The 22994-nt window shown below is 46.3% G+C and overlaps 1 protein-coding gene across 2 annotated transcripts in view; it reads left to right on the top strand.

Annotated features, from left to right (window-relative positions):
• Positions 1 to 22994, top strand: part of EPRS1 (glutamyl-prolyl-tRNA synthetase 1) — a 483086-nt gene that overhangs the window by 445651 nt on the left and 14441 nt on the right. For both annotated transcript variants that reach the window (XM_085612943.1, XM_085612942.1), the window contains 2 exons: positions 138 to 298; positions 1378 to 1456. In XM_085612943.1, coding sequence (XP_085469069.1) covers positions 138 to 298; positions 1378 to 1456 — 240 coding nt within the window. The remainder of the gene's footprint in view (positions 1 to 137; positions 299 to 1377; positions 1457 to 22994) is intronic.

Raw genomic sequence — 22994 nt, 5'->3', positions numbered from 1 at the left:
AAATTATTAAACAAATTAAAAGTGAAAAATACACAGGATGCATTGTATTGTACAATTATAATTATCCTGTTAATTTCTCTACAATGGTAAATATTTATTGATTATGCAAGCTTATTACATTGACTACCTGCTTGTAGGGTGTACCTATCCGGCTTGAAGTGGGTCCACGCGATATGAAAAACTCCCAGTTTGTTGCTGTAAAACGAGACACTGGAGAAAAACTGACCATTGCTGAAAAGGAAGCAGAGAGTAAATTGAAAGACATTTTGGAGGCTATACATTATAACCTTTACAACAGGTGAGGTTGCGAAACAACCCCTTATTTTACAATTGCATTAATGTTGCTTAAACATGAACTTGAAAAAAACAAGAAACGTTTGGCAAAACAGGGACAGTTCTTTTAATTGAACAATGCCGGGAGCACAGTCACAGGTATAGAGTCTGAGGACTGTCAATTTACAGTTGAGTTAACACTGACTTTTATACAGTTCATTGGATGTAATAAGATGTTTCAGACAGTCCTTTTTTGGTAAGGAATGTGTACCTCTGTCTTTGAAGCCATAAATTAAGGTATTGGATGAGGAATGCGTGTGGCCTCGACCTTGCGTGGACACAATGCGGGTAGTGGGTAACGTGTCCAGATGTCCAGCATGGGGAACACGTGATCACTGTGTGTGCTGAGTCTTGATTGGCTAAGTGTTCCTAACTTCATGTGGCATCTGACTTGTTGGTGTTTTGGGAACGCGCACCCCTCTGGCCATGTGGTGTCGGTGCCCCTATCTGTGGATTTGATCTGGGATTTCTTGTTCGCGTGTTTGCCTGCTGGCTACGTACTACCCCACCTGTGATCTGTCAATCAGTGACCACAGGCCTGGGTCTCAGGGCCTGCCTAACCATGTATTCCTGAGTCTGGGTTGGTGTGGAGTTCACAACGGGCAAATTCGTCAAAGATGCAATGTCATTTCTATACATGAATGTATCATTATTTATATTGACATTGACTTGCTCGATATTGACAGTAACCTATTTGAGTTGTGTTTTTGTGAGAAATTTGTATCTGAGACTTCCCCAGCCTTTCAGACTTTTTTTTGTGAAAATAAGCAGGATGCTTAACTCTACAAATACTAGAAGGAATATACACAAATCAAGAGCAGTTTAAAAAATTGATATAACTTCATCATATCCTTTCATGGAAGCAAACCAAAATGTTATCTTTTAAGTTATTGATCATTTTGCAATTCTTATGCCTGGATTGTCTTAAGAGCACTTTTGGACATGTAAATGTATATGCCTTAACAAGATTACTTCCTTTATTTCTAAATACAATCACATGTTTTTAATTTTAAGGTCTTTTTTTTTATTTTTATTTTTTACTAGGGCTTCAGAGGACCTGAAAAGTCACATGACTGTAGCAAATACAATGGAAGACTTTCAGAGGGATCTTGATTCTGGAAAGGTACTATATGCGGTCTTGGTTGCTCATAGATACCTGTTTCTACTGTTTATTTTAAATACCACTATTTAGCTCCTCCAAACTTTATGTAACTATGTTGACCAATTTGAAAAGGTTGACGTATAAGTATTCCACACAGCTCCCTTGAAACTGAAGTGCTGGTGTTCTGTGGTCTGAACTATGAAAGAATTCCATTTTCAGGATGAGCAGCTCAGGTTCAAGAGAAAGCCTGGCCCCACATTGGACTTTATGCAATCTTGGGTTTAGTAGGAGGTTGGAAGTGCTGGAACTCAGTGACCAGGATGAGGAATGAAAGGAGCGCAGACGTGGTGTGTCGAAGAGGTAAAGAAAGCTTTGTGACATATTCACATGGCCTTGAAGATGCACCTATTCTGGATTGGCAACTAGTGAAGGGATCTGAGATTATTAGATATTCTAGCGCTTCTGTTTAGTCCTAGAGGTAGGCAGGCAGTTGCATTCTGAGTGTATTGCAGTTTTGCTATGAAGTATTCAAGAAGTACAAGATAAAAAGCGTTGCAGCATTCGAGGCGAGCTAAAATAAGAGATTAAGGTGACTGTTCTGCAGAAGTGGCCGGGAACACATGGTAGGTAGAGGTTTGTGCAGAACCTTCAAAACAAGAAAATGAGCATCTGAAAATTTCAACAAAAAAAAAGTAGCTCATAGATCTCAGGCTTAAACTGCAGAGGCAGATTAATGACCTAATTCCTTAAGCCTTCAAGAGTAGTACCAGCAGGATATGCTGCCAAAGATGAGTACTTCTGTCCTACCCTTATTAAAGCATAGAGTTTTGGCATTCATCCAAGTTGCAACTTCTCTGATACAGTCCTTGAACTGGGATAGACCGAGGTGAATATTGCCATCAAGATGCAGCATTGATATATTTGAGACAGAAGGAACTGGGGCGGTAAATAATAAAGGTTTTTTTAAAGTAATTTTTTTAGTCCTCATATAACATCAATGCGCGTATCAAGGCTTGGTTAGGCAGATTAAGCTGGCAATTCCAAGGGCTTTTCCCCTACTAAGAGGAGAGTCCATATTGCACTCTAAACCAGCCACACGACCACATTGCTTAGTCGGTTAGTGAGTTGCGCATTCCTGCGAATTAGATATTGATATTTTAATCATAGGACGATTTCTTATTCAAATACTTTAGGGCTCGAATACTCCTTTTTTTCTTTTTTTTTTTTTTTTGTTTCTTACTGTTCTTTCCATTCCTCCCAAATCTTCCAAAACGTGTTTTTTATTTCCAAAGAGCTCTTGCGATCCAAAGAGTTAATTCTCCGAATTGATAATATCCACTCCAATTTAGTTGGGGCGATTGGCTATACCCATTTTATATAGATCTCCCTTCTAGCCAACAACATTAGCATAAACAATAAAGATTTTTGATTCTTGGATAGCTTACTCCCTCCCTCTTCTACCTGAAATATTACCATCGATAGGCTTACCTTGATATCTTGATTTATAATCTCTTTAAGTATCTTACACACATCCTGCCAGAAGGACTCCATCAGATGGCACCTCCAGAACATAGGAGATCATCAGCCCTTTCCTCACCGCATTTAGGGCATATCTTTGGTTCTTGTCTCCCCAGCTTAAACAACTTCCTTGGTGTCCAATATGTCCTGTGTACTGTGAAAAGATGATTTCTCTTGAGGAGTGCAGATTTTACAGTAGACCAAAATGTAGTCATCGATACTTGCCAAATATCTTCCAACTTCGAACTTGGCAGGTCCCTCTTCCAGATCTCTTCCAGCTTAGAGTAGGGTTCTTCCCCTTCCTCGATCATTACCCAGTACCATTTTGCAACCTCTTTTGTCTGAGGGGATCTTAATTGATAACCCCTTTCAAAGTCCTCATTACCTTCTCCTGTTTTCCTCAAGCAATTTGCCCAGCTCAAAAGCTTGTAGTATTTAGAGAGACATGCATCTGTGGCTCTTTCCACTTTCTCCCATTGGACTAATCTATTGTCCTGCAAGAGCTGACCCCATTTGTTTATCTCCGCTTGCCTTAACAAAGCTGCCAGTTTGTCTGCGAGGCACATAGGAGTCCCCTTGGAGTCCCAGATTGGGGCAGAAGCACATAAATAAGGTATCACCAAAGAGCGTCTAATCTGATACCATAAGCTACTTGCTGTTTTCAAGACCTTTAGCCCACTTTTTATGTCCTATTTAGGGTTACCAAATTTATATGGAAAGAAGTTTGTCATTTCTTTTTCCTCTGTTGTTAGTGCCTTAAAAAGTGGGGTATAAAAACTATCCTCCAAGAGAAGAGATCTGAAGGTCTTAAATTGAAAGGCCCGGCAATATATTAACCGATCAGGGCTAGCGATTCCCCCGTAGATCTTTCTCTGATGTAACTTTTTCCACGCTGTCCTGACCTCTTTATTTGCCCAAATAAATCTACTCTGTATTCCTTGCAATTTTTTAACTGCATCCAAATTGAATTCCAGAGGAATTGTATAAAAAATAAATGTAAACTTGTGTAAAACTGACATTTTTTGTATATTTGATCTACCTAAAAAAGGTAATGGGAGGCAATTCCAAGTCCTAAGTAGATTTATAGTTTCTTTTTTAACCTTTATAAAATGTGTCTGTGACAAGTCACAAAGATTCTGTACCACCTGTATCCCCAAATATCTGATCTCTTTTTTCACCAGGGGGCTGCGACAATTGGTTTTCCACGCCATTATTTCAGTTTTTTGCTGATTGGCTAATTATCCTGACACTTTGCCAAATTCCTCTAACGTTTTGAAGATCTCTGGATAGGCTGTTTCAATTTCACTGGTATAAATCATCAAATTGTCTGCATAAGGACGCACTTTCTTTTCCCAATATTTATTCTTAAAAGGGCTTATATTTGAATCTTCATTGCCGGAGGCTCAGTGTATATATTAGAGTAAAGGGGACAACGGGCATCCATGACGAGTCCCTCATTTAATTTCTATCTTATCCGTGAGATTCCCATTTACCAAAATCCTAGCGGTAGGAATTTTGTACATCGTCGACACTGCTCTCAAAGGTCGCCCCTAGATCATGTTGCCTTATTAACCACTGTAGAAAGGGCCAGCTGACACTATTGAATGCTTTAACAGCATCAAAAGTAAGGATCGTCAAAGGAGTACTATTTGTTGTATCTAGGTCTATTGTTCCAATCAACTCTCGAGTTAGGTTGTGCAGTTGTCTCCCCTTTATAAAACCCTTTTGATGAGAGTTTATTAGTTGACCCATCACACTCTAATCATTTTGCCAAAGTCTAAGTATATATTTTATAATCTGAATTTAGCAGAGAAATCGGTAGGTATGACTCCCATAGTTTGGGGTTTTTATTTGGTTTTAAGATGATGCTAATCCTTGCTTCTTTCCAGGAGAACGGTAGTTCTTTTCCCCCCAAGTTCCCTAAACCATAGGACCAGTTCTTCTTTGAGAATGTTATATAGCTCATTAGGGAGACTGTCTGGGCCTGCAGCTTTCCCTTTTTTCATTTTTCCCATTCCCAACATTACTTCCCCTAAACCTAACTCTGCACTGAGACGTTCCTGTGCTGTAGGAGTCACTCAGGGATATTTATTCCCTCAAAATAGCTTTGTAACTGTTTTCCAGATACTATTGTATCTTCATTATATAATCTTTAATGAACAGTACAAAAGCCACCTCCTTTTCCTTATCTTCTTTACTCCATCTACCTGTTTTAGGGTCTAGAATTTCATTAATATTATTCCCATTTGCTTCTGATTGAGCTTTTCACGCCACGTTTTCCACAGCCCTCCCCATACTCGTAATGAGAAATTTTACTAGTCTCCCATTTCTTCTTAACGTCGTCCTCTAAGAAACTAGATAGTCTGTATTTTGCTTCCTGTAAGTTGCCCTGAATTTGTTTCTGGACTTGTATGTTCTAATTCCTTAGATAGCATAGTTATATTCCAGTTTCTCAGTTTTATCCTTCCCCTCCCCGTTCTGATTTATAGAGAGGCTGATTAATCATCCCCTTATAAAAGCTTTGTGTGTCCCACACTATATACATCGGGGATGTATGTCTATTAATCTGAAAAAAATAATTTGTCTCTTTTTTTAAGATTTCAACTAAGTTGCTGTTCATTAATAGTACACAGTTTAGCATACATTTCTTCTGTGGCACTGGTTGATTTAATATAAGTATCAAACTGACCGCTGAGTGATCCGATAAGTGTTCTACTATTTGTTTTGCGCTGGAGATTTTTTTGCCAAATTCTGTTTACTAAGATAAAATCAATCCTTGAAAAGTGCCCATATTATTTTTTTTTTAAACGTGTATCTGTTATCCTTGCATCCTTTTCCCCTCCAAATATCTCTCAACCCCAGGTCTTCCATCATGAGTTTCAAAAAAGCTCTAATTATAGGGGTATTAACTGTAGTCCTGGAGGATGATTTATCAAGAATTGGATCAATCAAAACATTGAAGTCACCATCCAATATAATGGGGACATTTATATCCAGGAGGGAGTTATAAAGGTCCTGGAGTGGTTCTGGATCGTCAGTATTGGGGCCATAATACCCTACAATTGCATACCAGTTGTCTTGCAATTTAACTTTGGTTGTGACCCATCTCCCCCTTTTGTCTACCATGCATTCCCCCAAACATGCCTTAATAGATTTTTTAAAGAGGATTGCCACCCCTTTTATACAGCACTCCTGGTCTGTGTACACAATGTTCGACCCATCTTTGTTTTTTTAATATTTTACTCCATTCATTCAGCAAATTGGTTTCCTGTATTATTAATATCGCACTATTTGAAAATATCCAGTACTCCCCAAAACATTTCCGTCTACTAACAACCCTAAGGCCATTAACATTCCAACTTATAATGCCCACTGTCTTATCTTTAAACACCTGTTTTTTCCTGTCTTTGGGTATTCACAAGAAAAGAAAAAGTCCCTATCTCTATATTGTTTTTCTCACTCATGCTTCCCCACCCTGTGCAAAAAAATATATAAAAATTAATGTGTGGATGTAACCCCCATCTCCTCCCATCCCTCCCTGGGGAACCCTCAAATTTATTTTCAGGTGACCTTTTGAAGGGCACCTTTTTGTTTTTTTTAGCCTTCTCACCATTCCGGAAATTATATAGAAAAAAACGAGTTGTTTTTGGTGTGCTTTAATCTTTCCAGTCAGACTTTCAGCTTCTTTTGGGTCTTTAATATTATACATCTTCTTGCTCCTCATTATCCTTAATGTGGCTGGAAAACGCATTTTAACAGTGGCGCCTAATGATCTGAACTCCTGCATAGATTTACCCAACTCCCATTGCCTGTCCTATGTCGTCCTGGAGATATCCAATCTAGTTCTGAAGGACCATTCGATCTTAATGTATGAGCCTGCTTTGATGGCTTATAATAATATATTTTCTTTAAGCGTATATGTTTCGAAGTTTATTAGAATCTTCCTTGGTGTTTTTCTGATTGCCGATTTACGAAAGGGGTCTCTGTGAATACTTTGTATATCTTCTTCCAATGTTCTACTATCCAGATTTGGGATAAATTCCTTTAGTAGACCTATCACTGCATTTTTTATATTATCCTCTTCAAAGCCTTCTGGTACGTTTAAAATCCTTGGTGTTTTGTTGTGCGTTGTTTTCAAGACACGCAATCTTATCTGTTAAGTTCTTTTCACCTGCCCGACTGCTGCCAAGCCACTCTGATTCCCCCCATGTTAATGTGCAGCCAACAGGTGACATAATACATTATCTGAAAGAGACTGCAGTTATAGATTCCTTACCTTTACAATTAGTCCCGGGTGTCAGACTGGATCCGGAGAATTTTTTCTTTACCAGTACCCCTGCGCGTCGGTAGGTTGTGTCAGTTTACTCCGCGTCCGACGTGGTCATAGGAATGACGCCGCGGTGTCTACTTAGATCCTGCCCCTGCACGCTGACTTCAGTTCTTTCTTTTTCCGCGCCAGCCTAGCACAGATCTGGAGAGAACTTGCCTCTCCTTAGTCACTTTTTGACTAACCTCTTTCGACGTTTGTCGCCACCTTTTTGGAGTCTTCAACTCCTGGTGCACGAGGGATGTCCCTTCGCTGAACCAGATTCAAGCCTTGTGACTCCTGTCATAAGCTGATGTCTATCACGGATCTACACCTCATGTGCCTGGAGCACGACTATAACCTGAAGTCATGCTCCAACTGTCGGGCCATGAACCCGAAGTCTTTGCGGGAGCGGTTCCGAAAGCATCTTGAGGTCCAGCAGTGGGCTCCGCACTGCTTGAGGTCCTGGTCGAGAGGAAGGTCTCGGGACCAGTTGTTGTAAGAGACCTCAGCTAGGCCTACCAGTGCAAGGGGTTCGCCCTTCTCTGCACAGAGTCCGAAGACAATTAGAAGAAGTTGGCACAGAAACTGGAATAGAAAATACAAAGTTTAATAAACCTTCATGAAGTGGAACCACATTCACCCAGCACCCTGTGGTGCTGAATGAATGTAGCACACAGAGTAGAAGAACCATGGGTCTTTTATACCCACACAGGGGCTCAGAAAGAGGGCGGTACAAGTATACATGAGAAGAGTTACATACATAGATGGTCATACAGAAATGCACAGTCAACAGTAAAGGAGGAGCTAGCAGTTGCTGACTCTGGTAGAAACAACCTGATAGTTACAGACTAAAAACAGATGTATGGACAGTTAGATTCTTCTGCACATGTGCAGAGTAGCAGAGTCTAAGTATAACCAGTCCTTTAAACAGAGTACAAGGGTCAACAAAATGGCTGCCAGAAATACAAAATGGATTCCACAAAATGTACAGGATAGCCTCTAAATACCAGATGGATTCTGCTAACGCTAATTTAATCGCAGCCAATTTACGACAGACGACCCTTTTAGCGTTAGCTGAAGACATCTCCCATAATCCAGTAGGAAAACAAAAAAATATGCATATAAATTTATTTTTTTTCTTCATAAATTTATCAATATCCTAATTCATTGCTAGGTGGGCATTTCTCATTCTAAATATTGTTAAGCGGGTATGTATAAGGTATAAGCAGGAGTACAAAGGGAACAGAGAATTGGGTCATACAGATAGCAGGAGAGAGTAATTACTATTATCAGAAACAGAATTATTAGCTTTCTAGTCCTAAGCAAATCCTAGAACCATCCAGTAAAAACATTTTCAAGGCTCCTATGCATTTCAGTTACCATCAATTTCAATATCAAAGTAGCTAATAGTACATATCTAATAAAAACATTTTCGTTAGACTTTTCCAGTGTTTCCTTTATGAGGGCTAGAGTATCTATTATTATTAAGGAAATGCACCATCTCTCTACTACTCAGATTAACTTTTCTCTCATAGAATAAACATTATTCCTAATACAATTATGAAAGCAGTCAGACGTATTATTACAAAAATGATCCTGGATCCAGAGGACCAGGAGGACTACACAGGACCATGAGAATTAGGACGAAGAGCTGCAAAGGGCTGCTCCTCCTCAAAAATGGGACGATCAATGGGGTACATTTCTAACAAAAAAAGAAAAAGAAGTCCTTGGGAAATTAAAGCCGCTGTACAACCAACCAGAGGGGAGTCTTCTCCCTCTGTCCGTTTGAGCCTCACAGGCAGGCTCTTATTGTTCCCACGGTGGAGCTGCACAACTCGCAACTCAGGAATCACGGCCCAGTTTCAAGGGAAAAGTTTCTTCTTTCAGGATAGGGCAATCACCCACCAGGGCAAATGCGCTCAGCGATCCTGTCCAGTGTCTCAGGCAGTGCACCAGTTTTCTTCATTTCAATCTAACAGGCACTAGAGACACAGCACCTGTACCCAGAACTCAAGTCCTTCCCTAACTCCTGTATTGCTCTGCTGGCACATTGCTCTTTCGTTGGGGCCATAGATTGCATTCAGCGTGCTCAGGTATCTCTTGACCAACAAAGGTGAAGACTTTACAGGCACTTTGGGACCAGGTTTCAGAGGCCTGATGCTAGGATCTCTGAAGCAACCCTTGTTTCAAAGGGGGTTACCTCAAGCAAAAACTTTCTCGCCTTCCTGGTCGGTCTGTGACTCTCGGCTGGGCATCAAAAGCTTGATCCATGATTTCTCCTTTCTGATTTGTGACCCAGTCTTTCGCCCAAGACAGTGGCAGGGGTGCACACTTCACATCCCAGTGCTTCCGGCCTTCTACCTTCACTGAGGTCCTGGTTGCCAGCAATGCCTGTGCTGGTTACCTTCACTTTGACTTCAAGCTGGACTGGTGCTGACTCCTCAAGCTGGATCTGATGTCTACGCCCCTCTGGCAATGGTTGTAAAGCAGCAAATATCTATTGGTGGACAGAACAAAAGGTCTTTAGACAAGGCACAGAAATAATCTATCAACAGAGAGGATAGTCTCAGAATACTTCCTAGTCTAGGGACGCCCCATATATTAACCAGGCACCCTGGAACCACTTTCATCTATGTGAGAGTAAAAAAACAACAGCCTGAACCTATTGGCGAGTATAAAAGGAACTCTTTGGTGAACTGACAAGAGTAATACGTAACCCAATCCCAAGCAGCCAAGGAAGTCTGTGTTCATTTACTAAATTCTGAGGAAAAGAGAAAAACAATACAGATATACTCCAAATCCTTACATCTGTATATTCCTATCTAAATCATCTAAAGACCCTCAAGAAAAAAGGAAATGTTCTACACTTTTACTCATAGACTTTGCATTACTTGCACAGGACTGCAGACACTTCTAAAATGATTTCTCTTAATAAAAGCACCTACATTGTATACTTAGGACCATGCTCTCATGTTATAGGAGCAACAGGAAAATCTAACACTGCTAATTTAACAAGGATTCCTATTACATAAAGAACTAAAAACTTCAACATAATGGGTACATGTTCTCCAGTGGAACATCTTGTGACTAACAGACTCCTATAAAACAATATTTTCCTCAAAAGTGTTTGCTAAGGATCACATGGGCATCTTCTCTGCATTCTATTTTTCACAATCCAAACTATGCAACATCAGCTCTAGTAAGGACTGTCAGTTTATTTACACAGACTAGCTAATAAAAACTAGCAATGCCCTTGCAAAACTGTATGTAGCATGAGAATAACAAACAATAGTGGTGTTATCACCTGAGAATTTTAGAATAAAAACTACCCACAGCTAGTTCCCCTTAAAGATCAAATAAGGAAACAGCAATCTAGCTACTCATCCTCTCATAATTCCATCAGAGAGGATGGGTAGTAACATAGCAAAATATATTTATTCATTTTATTAATGCTAATAATGTTTGAAACAGTATTACTGAATAGCCAATTAAATGTCTCATGGCTATTTCACAGACAGTTTTGAGAAAAAAAGAGAGCACACATACATTTGCCTACCCTTGATTTGTAGAGGAGCTAGCCTCCTCTCCCCAGTTTTTGACAGTAGGAAACCTATAATAGGTTTCATTTTTAACACTATCAACCCCTGTGTGTAGCAACTGGGCATAAGCAAAATTATAGGAGATACATAGCACATTTGAAAGGGTGAGAAATCCTTCTAGCAAATGTACAAATCTCATTGCCTTAGCTTATAGGCTGGCCAAATGACATCTCATATGCAAATGCCCCTATTATGTGATACTACACTAACCTGAAGTAAATATTAATGCTAGGAGGCCATAATATAAATTTTAAGCTTCCTAAATATTTAGAAAACGAATTTGAAAAGCACTTATTTATTTTAATAATTTCTTAATTAATAATTTATCAGTTAAAGAAACCAATTGTTTTTCTATAATTTCCACCTATAAAACAAGCTGCATCCCTCGCCTTTCATTTTCAAACGTCTCCCTTCAGAAACCCAAGCACAATAGCCTGATTTGAAAACATGACCACTTTTTGCGCCACCATTCACAAGAATGAGCTTATAAAAGGAAAACTTTAAGAAAAAAGGAAATCTTGACAAATATTTTCTCATTACCCAAAATACTGAACCTCATTTGTGGAAACCCTTTACAATATTCTAAAATGCAGAGTTTTCACTCTGAGGAAGTCTTAGCTAAGTAAACATTCCTGTTCCATTTGTGGCCTAAAAAAACAACAGCAACAGCTGTTTTGCTCATCAGCAGTAAAAGCGCTTCTCAGGGTTGCAACATGATCATGGTGGCAGTCTTATTTAAAACAGACATTTCAAGTGTTAAGATGTGGGTGTAATACAGCAAAATCCAATGTATTCAGATGATGTGTTTACCCATTAATATCTAATACAATGTATCTAAAGAAAAGTCTTTATAATTATCTATTTTATTATAGAACATGCAATTTCGTTTTTTAAGGCCTGTTATCCCCATATAAAGAATATGAAAAAGGAAACCTGATTTCCTTTAAGGAATCAAAGGCATACTTATTCACTTCCAAAGAAACAGAACAGGATTTAGCTAGTGCGATATTTAGAAAAATTCAGGTCACCTTTTTGCAGGGGCTACAAATCATAATGGTTCCATAATATCCAATCTGGAAACATATGACCGACGGCTGCCTGTCTATAAGAGAAGGGCAGTCATGGCTAACCACAGGTGACACATATTTTAGTCTTGCATAACTTTTTTTTTTGTATTCATCTCAAATACCAATTAGACATACACTGATAACGTGTTGTCTGCCATTTTGACAGCATGATAATGATAATATCATATCTGTGGAATTTAAGTAATTTTGAACAAGTTCAAGCCAACTGCTGCGAAAAGATAGACGTCGTCACGGCCATCTCCTTACCTCATAGGAGAACTTGTACTAGTATTAAAATAGAATTGTCAATACGACACAAAAACAAAACATATATAAAATAAAAATACATATATCTGAAAGAAACACGTTAGTTAGATTCCTCACCTTAGAATATCCCCAGGCGTCAGACTGGCTCCGCGTCCGTCGTCGGCGTCGTGCACCGGAATGGCGTCGTCAGAGTACTTAGACGCCGCCCTCGCGCGCTGACGTCAGTTCTTTTTTCCGCGCCAGTAAGCGCAGATCCGGGAGAGCTACCCCTTTTAGTCTTTTTTGACTACGTTTTTTGATCCTTTTTGATCTTGTCTTGACTCCGGTGCCGGTAGGATGCCTGGTTTCAAAGCCTGTGCTGACTGCAACCGCTTGATGTCGGTTACAGATCATCACCGCCGGTGCCTTTACTGTTTGGGCCTCGACCACGACGCGGAGTCGTGTTCGGACTGCAAGGCCCTGACCTCGAAGGCTAGACGGGAGCGGTCCCGTAAGCTCCTCGAGCATCGCCACTCGGCTCCGCGCCCCTCTCAATCCCGGTCCAGGAGGAGGTCGAAGGATCGGTCGCGGAGCCGCAGCCGACGTCATCATCGCTCGTCTGGCTCCAAGTCTTCGGGTAAGTCGAAGCACTCCAAGAAGTCCAAGAGGCGACACCGCTCTTGGGACTCCCCTCGCCGGTCGCGCGACTCGGCCGAGGGTCAGGGTGATTCCATACCCGCCGGTCCCTGGGACTGATGCGATGCCGGCGGAAGTCAGTGCCTTCCTCTCGGCCATGAGGAGCTTGGCTCCGCCGTCGGCGCCCGCTGGCGCTCCTTCGGGCCCCGCACACCCGACTGGGCAACCTTGCATGCCGGCGGCCCCGGCGCCGCAGGTTCCCGAGGGACTCGTCCCCGCCGACGCCGGTCGACCTCGTCACGCCTCCTCCGCCGGCGTCGACACTGGTTCCACCTCCGACGCCGGCTCCGCTCGGCGTCGAGCCCCAGTTCAGCCCCGCTCCGGATCCGACGCCGTTACGGCGTCGATGGACGCCGCGTACGGCGCCGTTAGAGACACATTATGTCTCTCGTCCGGCTCCGATCCTTCCTCCTGTTTACCAGGAATCGGATGACGGGGGCGAATGGGAGGGGTCCGAGGATCCTATGGCCGCTCAGGCTCAGCTGTCACAGGACTGGGCAGATGAACTGGGGGAGGCCAGTGGTCTGGATACCTCACCAGACACTGGATTCATCTCTCCTCCGACTGTGGCTTCGGAGGAGGGTGCTGCTTTCTCTGTGGTGCTGCGCAAGGCGGCCACAGCCCTTGGGCTCGAGCTGCCTGCCGTGGCTGTGAGGACTAACGTCCTCACTGAGGTGCTTCAGTCTGCAGCAAGCTCCACTGAGCCTCTGCTGCAATTCAATGAGGCCCTCATTGACGTTCTGCAGGGCACCTGGTCCAAGCCCTCCACAGTTCCTCCTGTGGACAGGAACGTCGCCAGGCGCCACCGCCCTGCTCCGGGCAACCCCAGTTTTCTGTCCCAACACCCCACCCCCGAGAGCCTGGTTATCCAGGCTTCTACCTCCCAATCCTCCTTCCCGACCGCTCCGCTGGACCGGGATTCCAAGAGACTGGAACAGTTTGGCAAAAAGCTGTTCTCCTCCCTTAGTTTGGGTCTGCGGTCCTTGAACACCGCCTGTCTTTTGGACCGTTATTCCCACTCTCTGTGGGATACGGTGGAGGACGTGCTTCCCCTGTGCCCGGAGGAGGCCCAGACACGACTTACCCAGGCTCTGGCCGATGGGAGGGATGCAGCACGACATGCAATCAGATGTGGGCTTGACACTACGGACTCGCTGGGTAGGGAGATTTCTACCACGGTGGTACTTAGACGTCACGCCTGGCTGCGGTCCACGTCCTTTTCGGGAGATGTCCAGAGCACTCTCATGGACATGCCCTTTGATGGCACTCGCCTTTTTGGTGAGAAAGCGGACAGTGCCCTGAATCGCTTTAAGGACTCCCGGGCTACGGCCAAGTCCTTGGGCCTCTCGCCCCTTTCGTGGCAAAGGAAGGGGTGCCTCCTCACGTCCGCCTAGCCACCAGCCGCAGAACCAACCTGCGCGTGGTCGCGGACGTGGTTTCCGCCGAGGCGGTTCTGGAGGACGACGCGGTCAGCCCACATCCGCCTCAAAGCCTTCCTAGTCCGAGCTTTCAGGCCCATTCCACGCCAGTGGGCGGCAGAGTTCGCCATCACCTGCTCCTCTGGCGTTCCATCACATCGGACAGGTGGGTGCTGCAAATCGTCCGAAGGGGCTACTCCCTCCCCTTCGAGACGACCCCTCCAGCCATGCCACCGCAGCACCACCGTATCTCGGGGGATCATTTGAATCTTCTCCACGAGGAAGTTTCGGCCCTCTTGGCCAAGGGGGTCGTCGAGCGCGTTCCGAGCCCAGAAGTAGGTCGTGGTTGTTATTCCCACTACTTTCTGGTTCACAAGAAGGGCAAAGGGGGCCTACGCCCTATCTTGGACCTCCGGAACGTCAATACCTTCCTCCGGAAGGAAAGGTTCAAAATGTTAACTTTGGCTCAGGTTCTAGCTGCCCTACACCCTGGAGACTGGATGGTAGCATTGGACTTTGAGGACGCATATTTCCACATCCCCGTCCTGCCGGCCCACCGGCGTTACCTGCGGTTCACGGTGGGTCAAGAGCACTTTCAGTTTACCGTGCTCCCCTTCGGCCTTACCAGTGCCCCTCGGGTGTTCACGAAAGTGATGGCGGTGGTCGCAGCTCATCTGCGCAGATCAGGGGTTCCAGTCTTCCCCCATCTCGACGACTGGTTGTTGAAGGCGGGCTCGCCCCAGACAGTAGTCTCCCACCTCCAGACTACGGCGGATCTCCTGCATTTGCTGGGGTTTTCCATCAACGTGCCGAAGTCACACCTGAGTCCCTCTCAGAAGCTCCTCTTCATCGGAGCGGTTCTCGATTCGGCGCTGTTCCGGGTCTATCCGCCGGAACAGCGGGTCCTGGATATTCAGGCCCTGATTCCCATCTTTCGGCCTCTATCCTGGGTTTCGGTCAGGCTAGTGTTGCGGCTTCTGGGGCTGATGGCCTCCTGCATCCTACTAGTGCATCACGCCAGGCGGCTCATGCGGGCTCTGCAGTGGGACCTGAAGTTTCAGTGGGCCCAGCATCACGGCAACCTGTCCGACCGTGTCTTGATCTCGGAGGGCACTGCACAGCAGTTGCAGTGGTGGCTCACGGACCGCGATTGGGTCACGGGCAAGAGCCTCTCCCTTCCCCAACCGGAGCATGTCGTAGTGACGGATGCGTCCCTCCTGGGATGGGGTGGCCATATGGGAGAGGCGGAGATCAGAGGCCTCTGGTCTCCGGCGGAGTCTCGTCTCCACATCAACCTGTTGGAGTTGAGAGCGATCCGACTTGCACTGAAAGCCTTCCTTCCCTCTGTCAGGGGAAGTGTCGTGCAGGTGTTCACGGACAACACCACCGCCATGTGGTATTGCAACAAACAGGGCGGGGTGGGGTCGTGGACCCTTTGTCAGGAGGCTCTGCGCCTCTGGACGTGGCTGGAACACCAGGGCATCACCCTAGTGGTTCAACATCTGGCGGGCTCTCTGAACGCCAGAGCAGACGAACTCAGCCGCCAGTGCATGATGGATCACGAATGGCGTCTGAACTCCGAAGTGGCGCAAGGTCTCTTTCAGCAGTGGTGAGAGCCTTGGTTAGATCTATTCGCCACCGAAGAGAACGCGCAATGTCAGCAGTTCTGCGCGTTGGAATTTCCAAGGCGCACTCGCTCGGCGACGCTTTTCGTCACGAGTGGAGTTGCGGTCTGTTGTACGCCTTTCCGCCTATACCACTTCTGCCCAGAGTGCTGAAGAAGATCAGGCACGACCGGGCCCAAGTCATCTTGGTGGCTCCGGATTGAGCACGAAGGTACTGGTATCCCGAGCTACTCAGTATGTTGACCGATCCTCCGATACGTCTGCCCCTTCGGGAGGATCTTCTGTCGCAGCAGCAGGGGACGGTCCTCCACCCGAACCTGTCCAGCCTCCACCTCCATGCGTGGAGATTGAGCGGCGGCAGTTGATGCCATTTGACTTGCCTCCTGAAGTCTGTGATATCATTCTGGCAGCCAGGCGTCCCTCCACAAAGACGGTATACGCCTGCCGGTGGAACATATTTGTGGCATGGTGCACAGCAAAGGCTGTGGATCCCCTTTCCGCCCCTCTTTCTGAGGTTCTCCTCTTTCTTCTTTCTTTGGCCCAGCAGGGCTCTGCCCTGGGCACCTTGAAAGGTTATCTTGCTGCCATCTCTGCCTTCTTGCGGCTTCCTGATCAGCCTTCTCTTTTCAAGTCCCCTGTAGTTACATGCTTTCTAAAAGGCATTACTCACACGTTCCCTCCTGTCCCTTTTGTAATGCCTCAGTGGGACTTGAATCTTGTTCTCACATTTCTGATGTGCGCTCCCTTTGAGCCTCTTCATAATTGTCCTCTTCGTCTGCTGACGCTTAAGACTGCTTTTCTGGTAGCCATCACCTTGGCTAGACGGGTGAGTGAGCTCCAGGCTTTTTCATCAAAGCCTCCTTTTCTCTCTGTTCATCCGGACAAGGTTGTCCTTCGGCCTCGTCCCTCCTTTCTTCCGAAAGTGGTGACCCCCTTTCATCTTGGGCAGTCTGTCACCTTGCCCACCTTCTTTCCGCCTTCCAAAGAGGAAGAGAGGCTCCACCGTCTGGACCCAAAACGTGCGCTCTCCTTTTATCTGGACCGCACAAAACAGTTCCGGGTGGACGACCAACTTTTCGTTGGATACGTGGGTGCTAAGAAGGGGAAAGCTGTGCACAAACGGACCATCTCTTGGTGGGTCGTTTTGTGCATCAAAATTTGTTATTCCTTGGCAAAAAAGGACCCTCCTGTTGGGCTGCGCGCCCATTTTACTCGGGCCACGGCGGCTACTACTGCTTTGGGACGGGGTGTCCCTTTGCAGGACATCTGTCAGGCGGCAACGTGGGCTTCGCTACACACGTTTGCCAGGCATTATTGCCTTGACAGCCAAGTCCGGAGGGATGGCTTCTTTGGCCGTTCTGTCCTCCAGGACTTTCTGGTGTGATCTTGGCTCGCAGACCCACCACCGGGGATGGTATTGCTTGGGTATCTATTCTAAGGTGAGGAATCTAACTAACGTGTTTCTTTCAGATGAACAAGTTACTTACCTTCGGTAACAATGTATCTGTGAGAAACATTAGTTAGATTCCTCACCGACCCACCCATCCTCCCCGTTCTGCGAACTGACATCTAGGGTTAAGGTTATCCTTTTCAGGCCCCTAGATTTTGTTTTTGGCACCAGTGTCGGTCTCTTGCATGGCTCTGCGTTCCTGGCGCGGAAAGCTATGTACAAGAACTGACGTCAGCGCGCGAGGGCGGCGTCTAAGTACTCCGACGTCATTCTGGCGCACGATGCCGACGACGGACGCGGAGCCGCAGACGACGCCTAGCGACGCGCAAGGGGTATTGCTGACGAAAAATCTTGCGGATCCAGTCGGACGCCTGGGGATATTCTAAGGTGAGAAATCTAACTAACTAATGTTTCTCACAGATACATCGTTACCGAAGGTAAGTAACTTGTTCGCCAAGCCATCAGTACACCAAGCACAGAAAGCATAGACAAATTACAATAACATATATAAATGAGCAGTGATGCGCAATTACTGAACCTACAGCTCAGAGTCGAACATTCTGGCCTGCTTAATTTGTCAGGCTTAAAATCAATAACTGATGTTCGAGGCATATGAGCTGCAGATTATACACTTTTGCATAGATCGCCATCTGGTGTTGGGCCCGGATGTTTGCAGTTTGTTTTTCTTGTTGGACAGTCTTTGGAAGTCACGAGTTCGGTGACTCCTCCTTCGGTCCGTACTGCGCATGGGCTTCGGCTCCATCCTTAGATTGTTTTTTTCCGCCATCGGGCTCGGATGTAATACTTCGTGCTCCGGCTTCGAACCTTTCCAGTTCGACCTTCGACGAAAAATCCTCGTCCATCGAGATTCTTTAGACGGAATCGACTTCTTCATCTCTCTCTTCGGCACTTCCTCGATTCCAGACATCGGCAGCGGCCTTCGGGCCTACCTCGACTCCGGTCTCGGCCGATGGAAAGGACTCCCTTCAAGGAGTGCCCAAAATGTGGGTATAAATTTCCCCACACCGACCTCCATCAGGTGTGCAACCTCTGCCTCTCTCCCGAGCACGAGGCCCGAGACTGCCCCGCCTGCAAGTCTTTTCGATCGAAAAAGACCATTCGGGATCGACGAGCTCGACGCACCATGGCGCACTCATCGACCTCGGCTCCACCTGACATCTTCGGAGAAGACACCGGAGCTTCGGGACAGCTGCACACCGAGCGGGAGGAAGATGTCGTCCGCGCTTCCGAGGCCGACGACTCCGACGTGGAGGAGATCACACCGGCGCAGAGGGTCGTGAGTACTCTACCTCCTCCCCCTCCCGCACCGAAAGAGACTCCGGTTACCCCTTCGCCTCCGGGCCTAGGGAAAGCCAAGCATACTGCTTCCATCACCCCACCTTCGGGCCCGGTGAAAAAGCATCACAAGTCTCCTGGCGGCTCGGGCTCGAGCCAGCCTCCTAGTGGCGCCGACAAACATTCTTCGGGGCCGAAGCAAACCAGTTCCGTTCCGAAGCCATTGGTGTCGAAACCTGGCCTCTCGGTGCCTACCAAACACAAATCCCTCGGCACCGACGCTTCCGTGTCGAAGCCTGCCTCGGCGCCGACCAAAAGATCAGACACCCCGAGAAAGCACAGCGCGGATAAAGCGACGAAGCCTTCGGTTCCGAAAACATCTGCACCGACGGAGGAATCGGTGCCGGAGGAGCTTTTCACACCGGATCCTCTTCAAAAGACTTTAACTAAGGATCCCATGACTGGACATTTAACTTTGTCTTCCAAGAAAAGGCTTTTGGACAAGCCAACTCCTCCTCCACCACCAAAACGGAAGGACTCTGCCACATCCCTGTTCAGAGTACCCTCCCCACCACCTCCAACTCCTCCTCTTCCTCCTCCACCTCCTCCCCCTCCTCCACCCCCACCTTCTCCACCCTTGCCTCATCGGTCTCCAACCCCGTCTCCGGACCCTGATGACCATGGAGATCCATTCTATGATCCCACAGATGCCCCGCAGGACCCCACTCCTCCGGGAACACCTGACCCATGGGAGGATTATCACAATCCCGATGTCCCAGATGTGCCTCAGGATGATCTCTATCCATCCAGGCCGTCTCCACCAGAGGACTCCCTGGGGTTCCACCACCTCTTACAACGGGCGGCACATTACCATGGGGTGGAATTACACAGTGATCCAGTTGAGGAAGACTTCCTACTTGACACATTTGACATAGCAGATAAATCCACCGCTAGATTACCCATGCTTAAAGGAGTGACCAAGCATGCCACAGAGGTTTTCAAAGACCCCGTTAGAGCTAGGGTCTTAAACCCCAGAATAGAAAAGAAGTACAAGGCAGCCCCCACGGATCCTGTCTATATAAAAGGACCTGCGCCCCTAGACTCACTAGTGGTTTCCACAGCTAGGAAGCGCTCCAACTCTCAGTCATCTGGTGAGGCTCCACCACCTGATAAGGAGTCCAAGCTTTTACATGCGTCAAGCAAACGCACTGCCTCGCAAGCTGCCAATATGTGGCACATCGCCAACACGCAGGCGCTGCTAGCAAGGTACGATAGAGCGCACTATGATGAGCTGGAGGCTCTCATGCAGCATCTCCCGGAGAAATATAAGAATAAAGCTCATGAGCTAATACAAGAGGGAAAGATCATTACCAACACCTCTATTAAATGTGCACTTGACGCAGCAGACACGGCGTCCAGGGCTATAAACACCTGTGTCCTGCTTCGCCGTCACGCCTGGCTCAGAATTTCAGGCTTTAAACCAGAGGTCCAAGCATCGATCTTAAACCACCCTTTTGACCAACAACACTTATTTGGCCCAAAAGTAGACGAAGCCCTGGAAAAAATGAAGAAGGATACAGACACGGCAAAGTCTATGGGAGCCCTGCAATCACAAACCCCTAGACGCTCCTTTCGCCGTTCCTCCTTTCGAGGCTCTGGCAGAGGTTACTCTTCCGATAACGCCTCCACTTACTACAAGTCCCCTCCTCAAAATACCTTCTCAAAGGGCTACCAAAGAGGTGGATATCGAGGAAACAATAAAGGCAGGGGTAAAACCAACACCGCCCGTTCTGCCACACCGCCCACACAATGACTTTCCCCCGCTCCCCCCAGACCATTCCACTCCGGTCGGGGGCAGACTACAACACTTCCTTCAAACCTGGGAAGCCATAACATCAGAGAAATGGGTAACCCAAATTATTCGGTCAGGGTACTGTCTCAAACTAACTTCTACCCCCCCCAAATATTCCACCCAGACACCGTGCGATGTCACAAGAACATACCACACTTCTGAAACAAGAGGTACTCTCCCTCCTGCAAAAACACGCGATAGAGCAGGTACCCGTCGATCAGCAAAATCTAGGGGTCTACTCTCTGTACTTTCTCATACCGAAGAAAAACGAGACCCTACGGCCCATTCTAGACCTCCGGCCTCTAAATGCATACATCCATTCAGACCATTTTCATATGGTAACTCTTCAGCAAATTCTCCCACTCCTCCGTCAGGGCGACTTTCTCACTACACTGGACCTGAAAGACGCATACTTTTATATCCCAATACACCCTGCTCACAGAAAGTACCTCCGCTTTGTGGTAGACGGCCAACATTATCAGTTCAAGGTTCTCCCCTTCAGGGTCACAACCGCACCACGGGTGTTTACCAAATGCCTGGCAGTAGTGGCAGCACACCTCCGAAGACAGAACATTCACGTCTTCCCCTGCCTGGACGACTGGCTCATAGAAGCCGCGTCCTACCAGTAGTGTGTACAAAATACAAACACTACCATACAACTACTCCACCAGCTAGGCTTTACGGTGAATCACCAAAAGTCCCACTTGGTACCGTCTCACACAAAGCAATACCTTGGTGCCACTATAGACACCTCAAAAGCTATAGCCTATCCCAACTCAGCCAGGATCGCAAGCATGCAAGCCCTGCGCCAAAAGTTCCTTCTTCAGCACTCTCTCCCAGCAAGAGTGTTCATGAAACTAATAGGGATGATGGCGTCTTGCATTTTCATAGTGCCTCATGCAAGACTTCACATGCGTCCACTCCAAGAGTGCCTAGCACGCCAGTGGAACCAGGCCCAGGGTGGAGCGCATCTATTACACCTCACAGTGCAAGGTCTATGGACGCCACAACAGAGGTTACTCCACATCAACCATCTGGAGCTATTGCCGATCTTTCTAGCCCTGAAATCCTTTCAGAAACAAATTTCAGCCAAAGCAGTCCTAATTCGCACAGACAATGACTGCAATGTATTATATTCAAAAACAGGGGGGGGGGCACACTCTTCCCCAGCTCTCCCGCTTAGCACAGAGCATATGGAGATGGGCAATTCCACAAAAAATCTTTCTCCTGGCACAACACGTCCCAGGCATACAAAACACCATGGCCGATCTGCTCAGCAGACAAACGCAGCAAATGCACGAATGGGAACTGCATCCACAAGTTCTTCACCCATTCTTCCACAAGTGGGGGCATCCTCAGATAGACCTCTTCGCCACCCACGAAAACAAAAAATGCCCAAGCTTCACTGCCAGATACCCACACCCATTGTCCAAAGGCAATGCGATAGGGATGAACTGGTCAGGCAAATTAGCATACGCCTTTCCACCTCTCCCGCTAATTCCATTAGTGGTAAGGAAGCTACAACAGCACTCCCTCAGACTCATTCTGGTAGCTCCAACATGGGCCAGGCAGCCGTGGTACACCACACTACTACAGCTATCGGTGGTACCACACCAAAAACTGCATGTGTCCCCATGCCTCCTAACTCAGAACCATGGAGAAATCAGGCACCCGGACCCAGCTCAGCTCAACCTTGCGATCTGGCTCCTGAAATCTTAGAATTTGGATACCTTAATCTTCCCCCTGATTGCATGAACATTATCAAGGAAGCCAGACGTCCTACCACTCGAGCATGCTATGCCGCAAAGTGGAAGAGATTTGTTGTTTACTGCCGTAACAATACAATCAACCCTTTAGATGCATCCATACAGCACATCATATGCTATCTGCTCTATCTTCAAAGGTGTAACCTGGCATATTCATCCATACGTCTACACCTAGCAGCAATTGCTGCTTATCTACAAAACAGACAGCATTTATCACTGTTCAGAGTGCCTGCTATTAAAGCCTTTATGGAAGGCCTTAAACGAGTAATTCGACCCAGGGCACCACCTTCCCCTGTATGGAATCTAAACGTAGTTCTTACAAGGCTAATGGGTCCGCCTTTTGAACCAATGCATAAATGTGAGCTACAGTTCCTCACTTGGAAAACAGCTTTCCTCTTAGCTATCACTTCCCTTAGAAGGGTTAGTGAGATACAAGCGTTCACTATACAAGAACCCTTTTTACAGATACATCACAGCAAGGTGATACTTCGCACAAATCCAAAATTTCTGCCCAAGGTCATTTCCCCCTTCCGTCTTAATCAATCGGTGGAATTTCCGTTTTTTTTCTCGCAACCTCAATCTGTTGCGGAAAGGGTTCTACATACACTTGGTGTTAAAAGGGCTTTACTGTACTACATACAAAGAACGCAACCTTTCAGAAAGACTAAACTATTGTTTGTCTCCTTCTCTCCACCGCATAAAGGCAACCCCATCTCT

Source organism: Triturus cristatus, chromosome 6 (genome assembly GCF_964204655.1).
Source record: "Triturus cristatus chromosome 6, aTriCri1.1, whole genome shotgun sequence".
Lineage (NCBI taxonomy): Eukaryota > Metazoa > Chordata > Amphibia > Caudata > Salamandridae > Triturus > Triturus cristatus.
The sequence above is the reverse complement of the archived record's forward strand: the minus strand, read 5'-3'. Positions and strand labels throughout refer to the sequence as shown.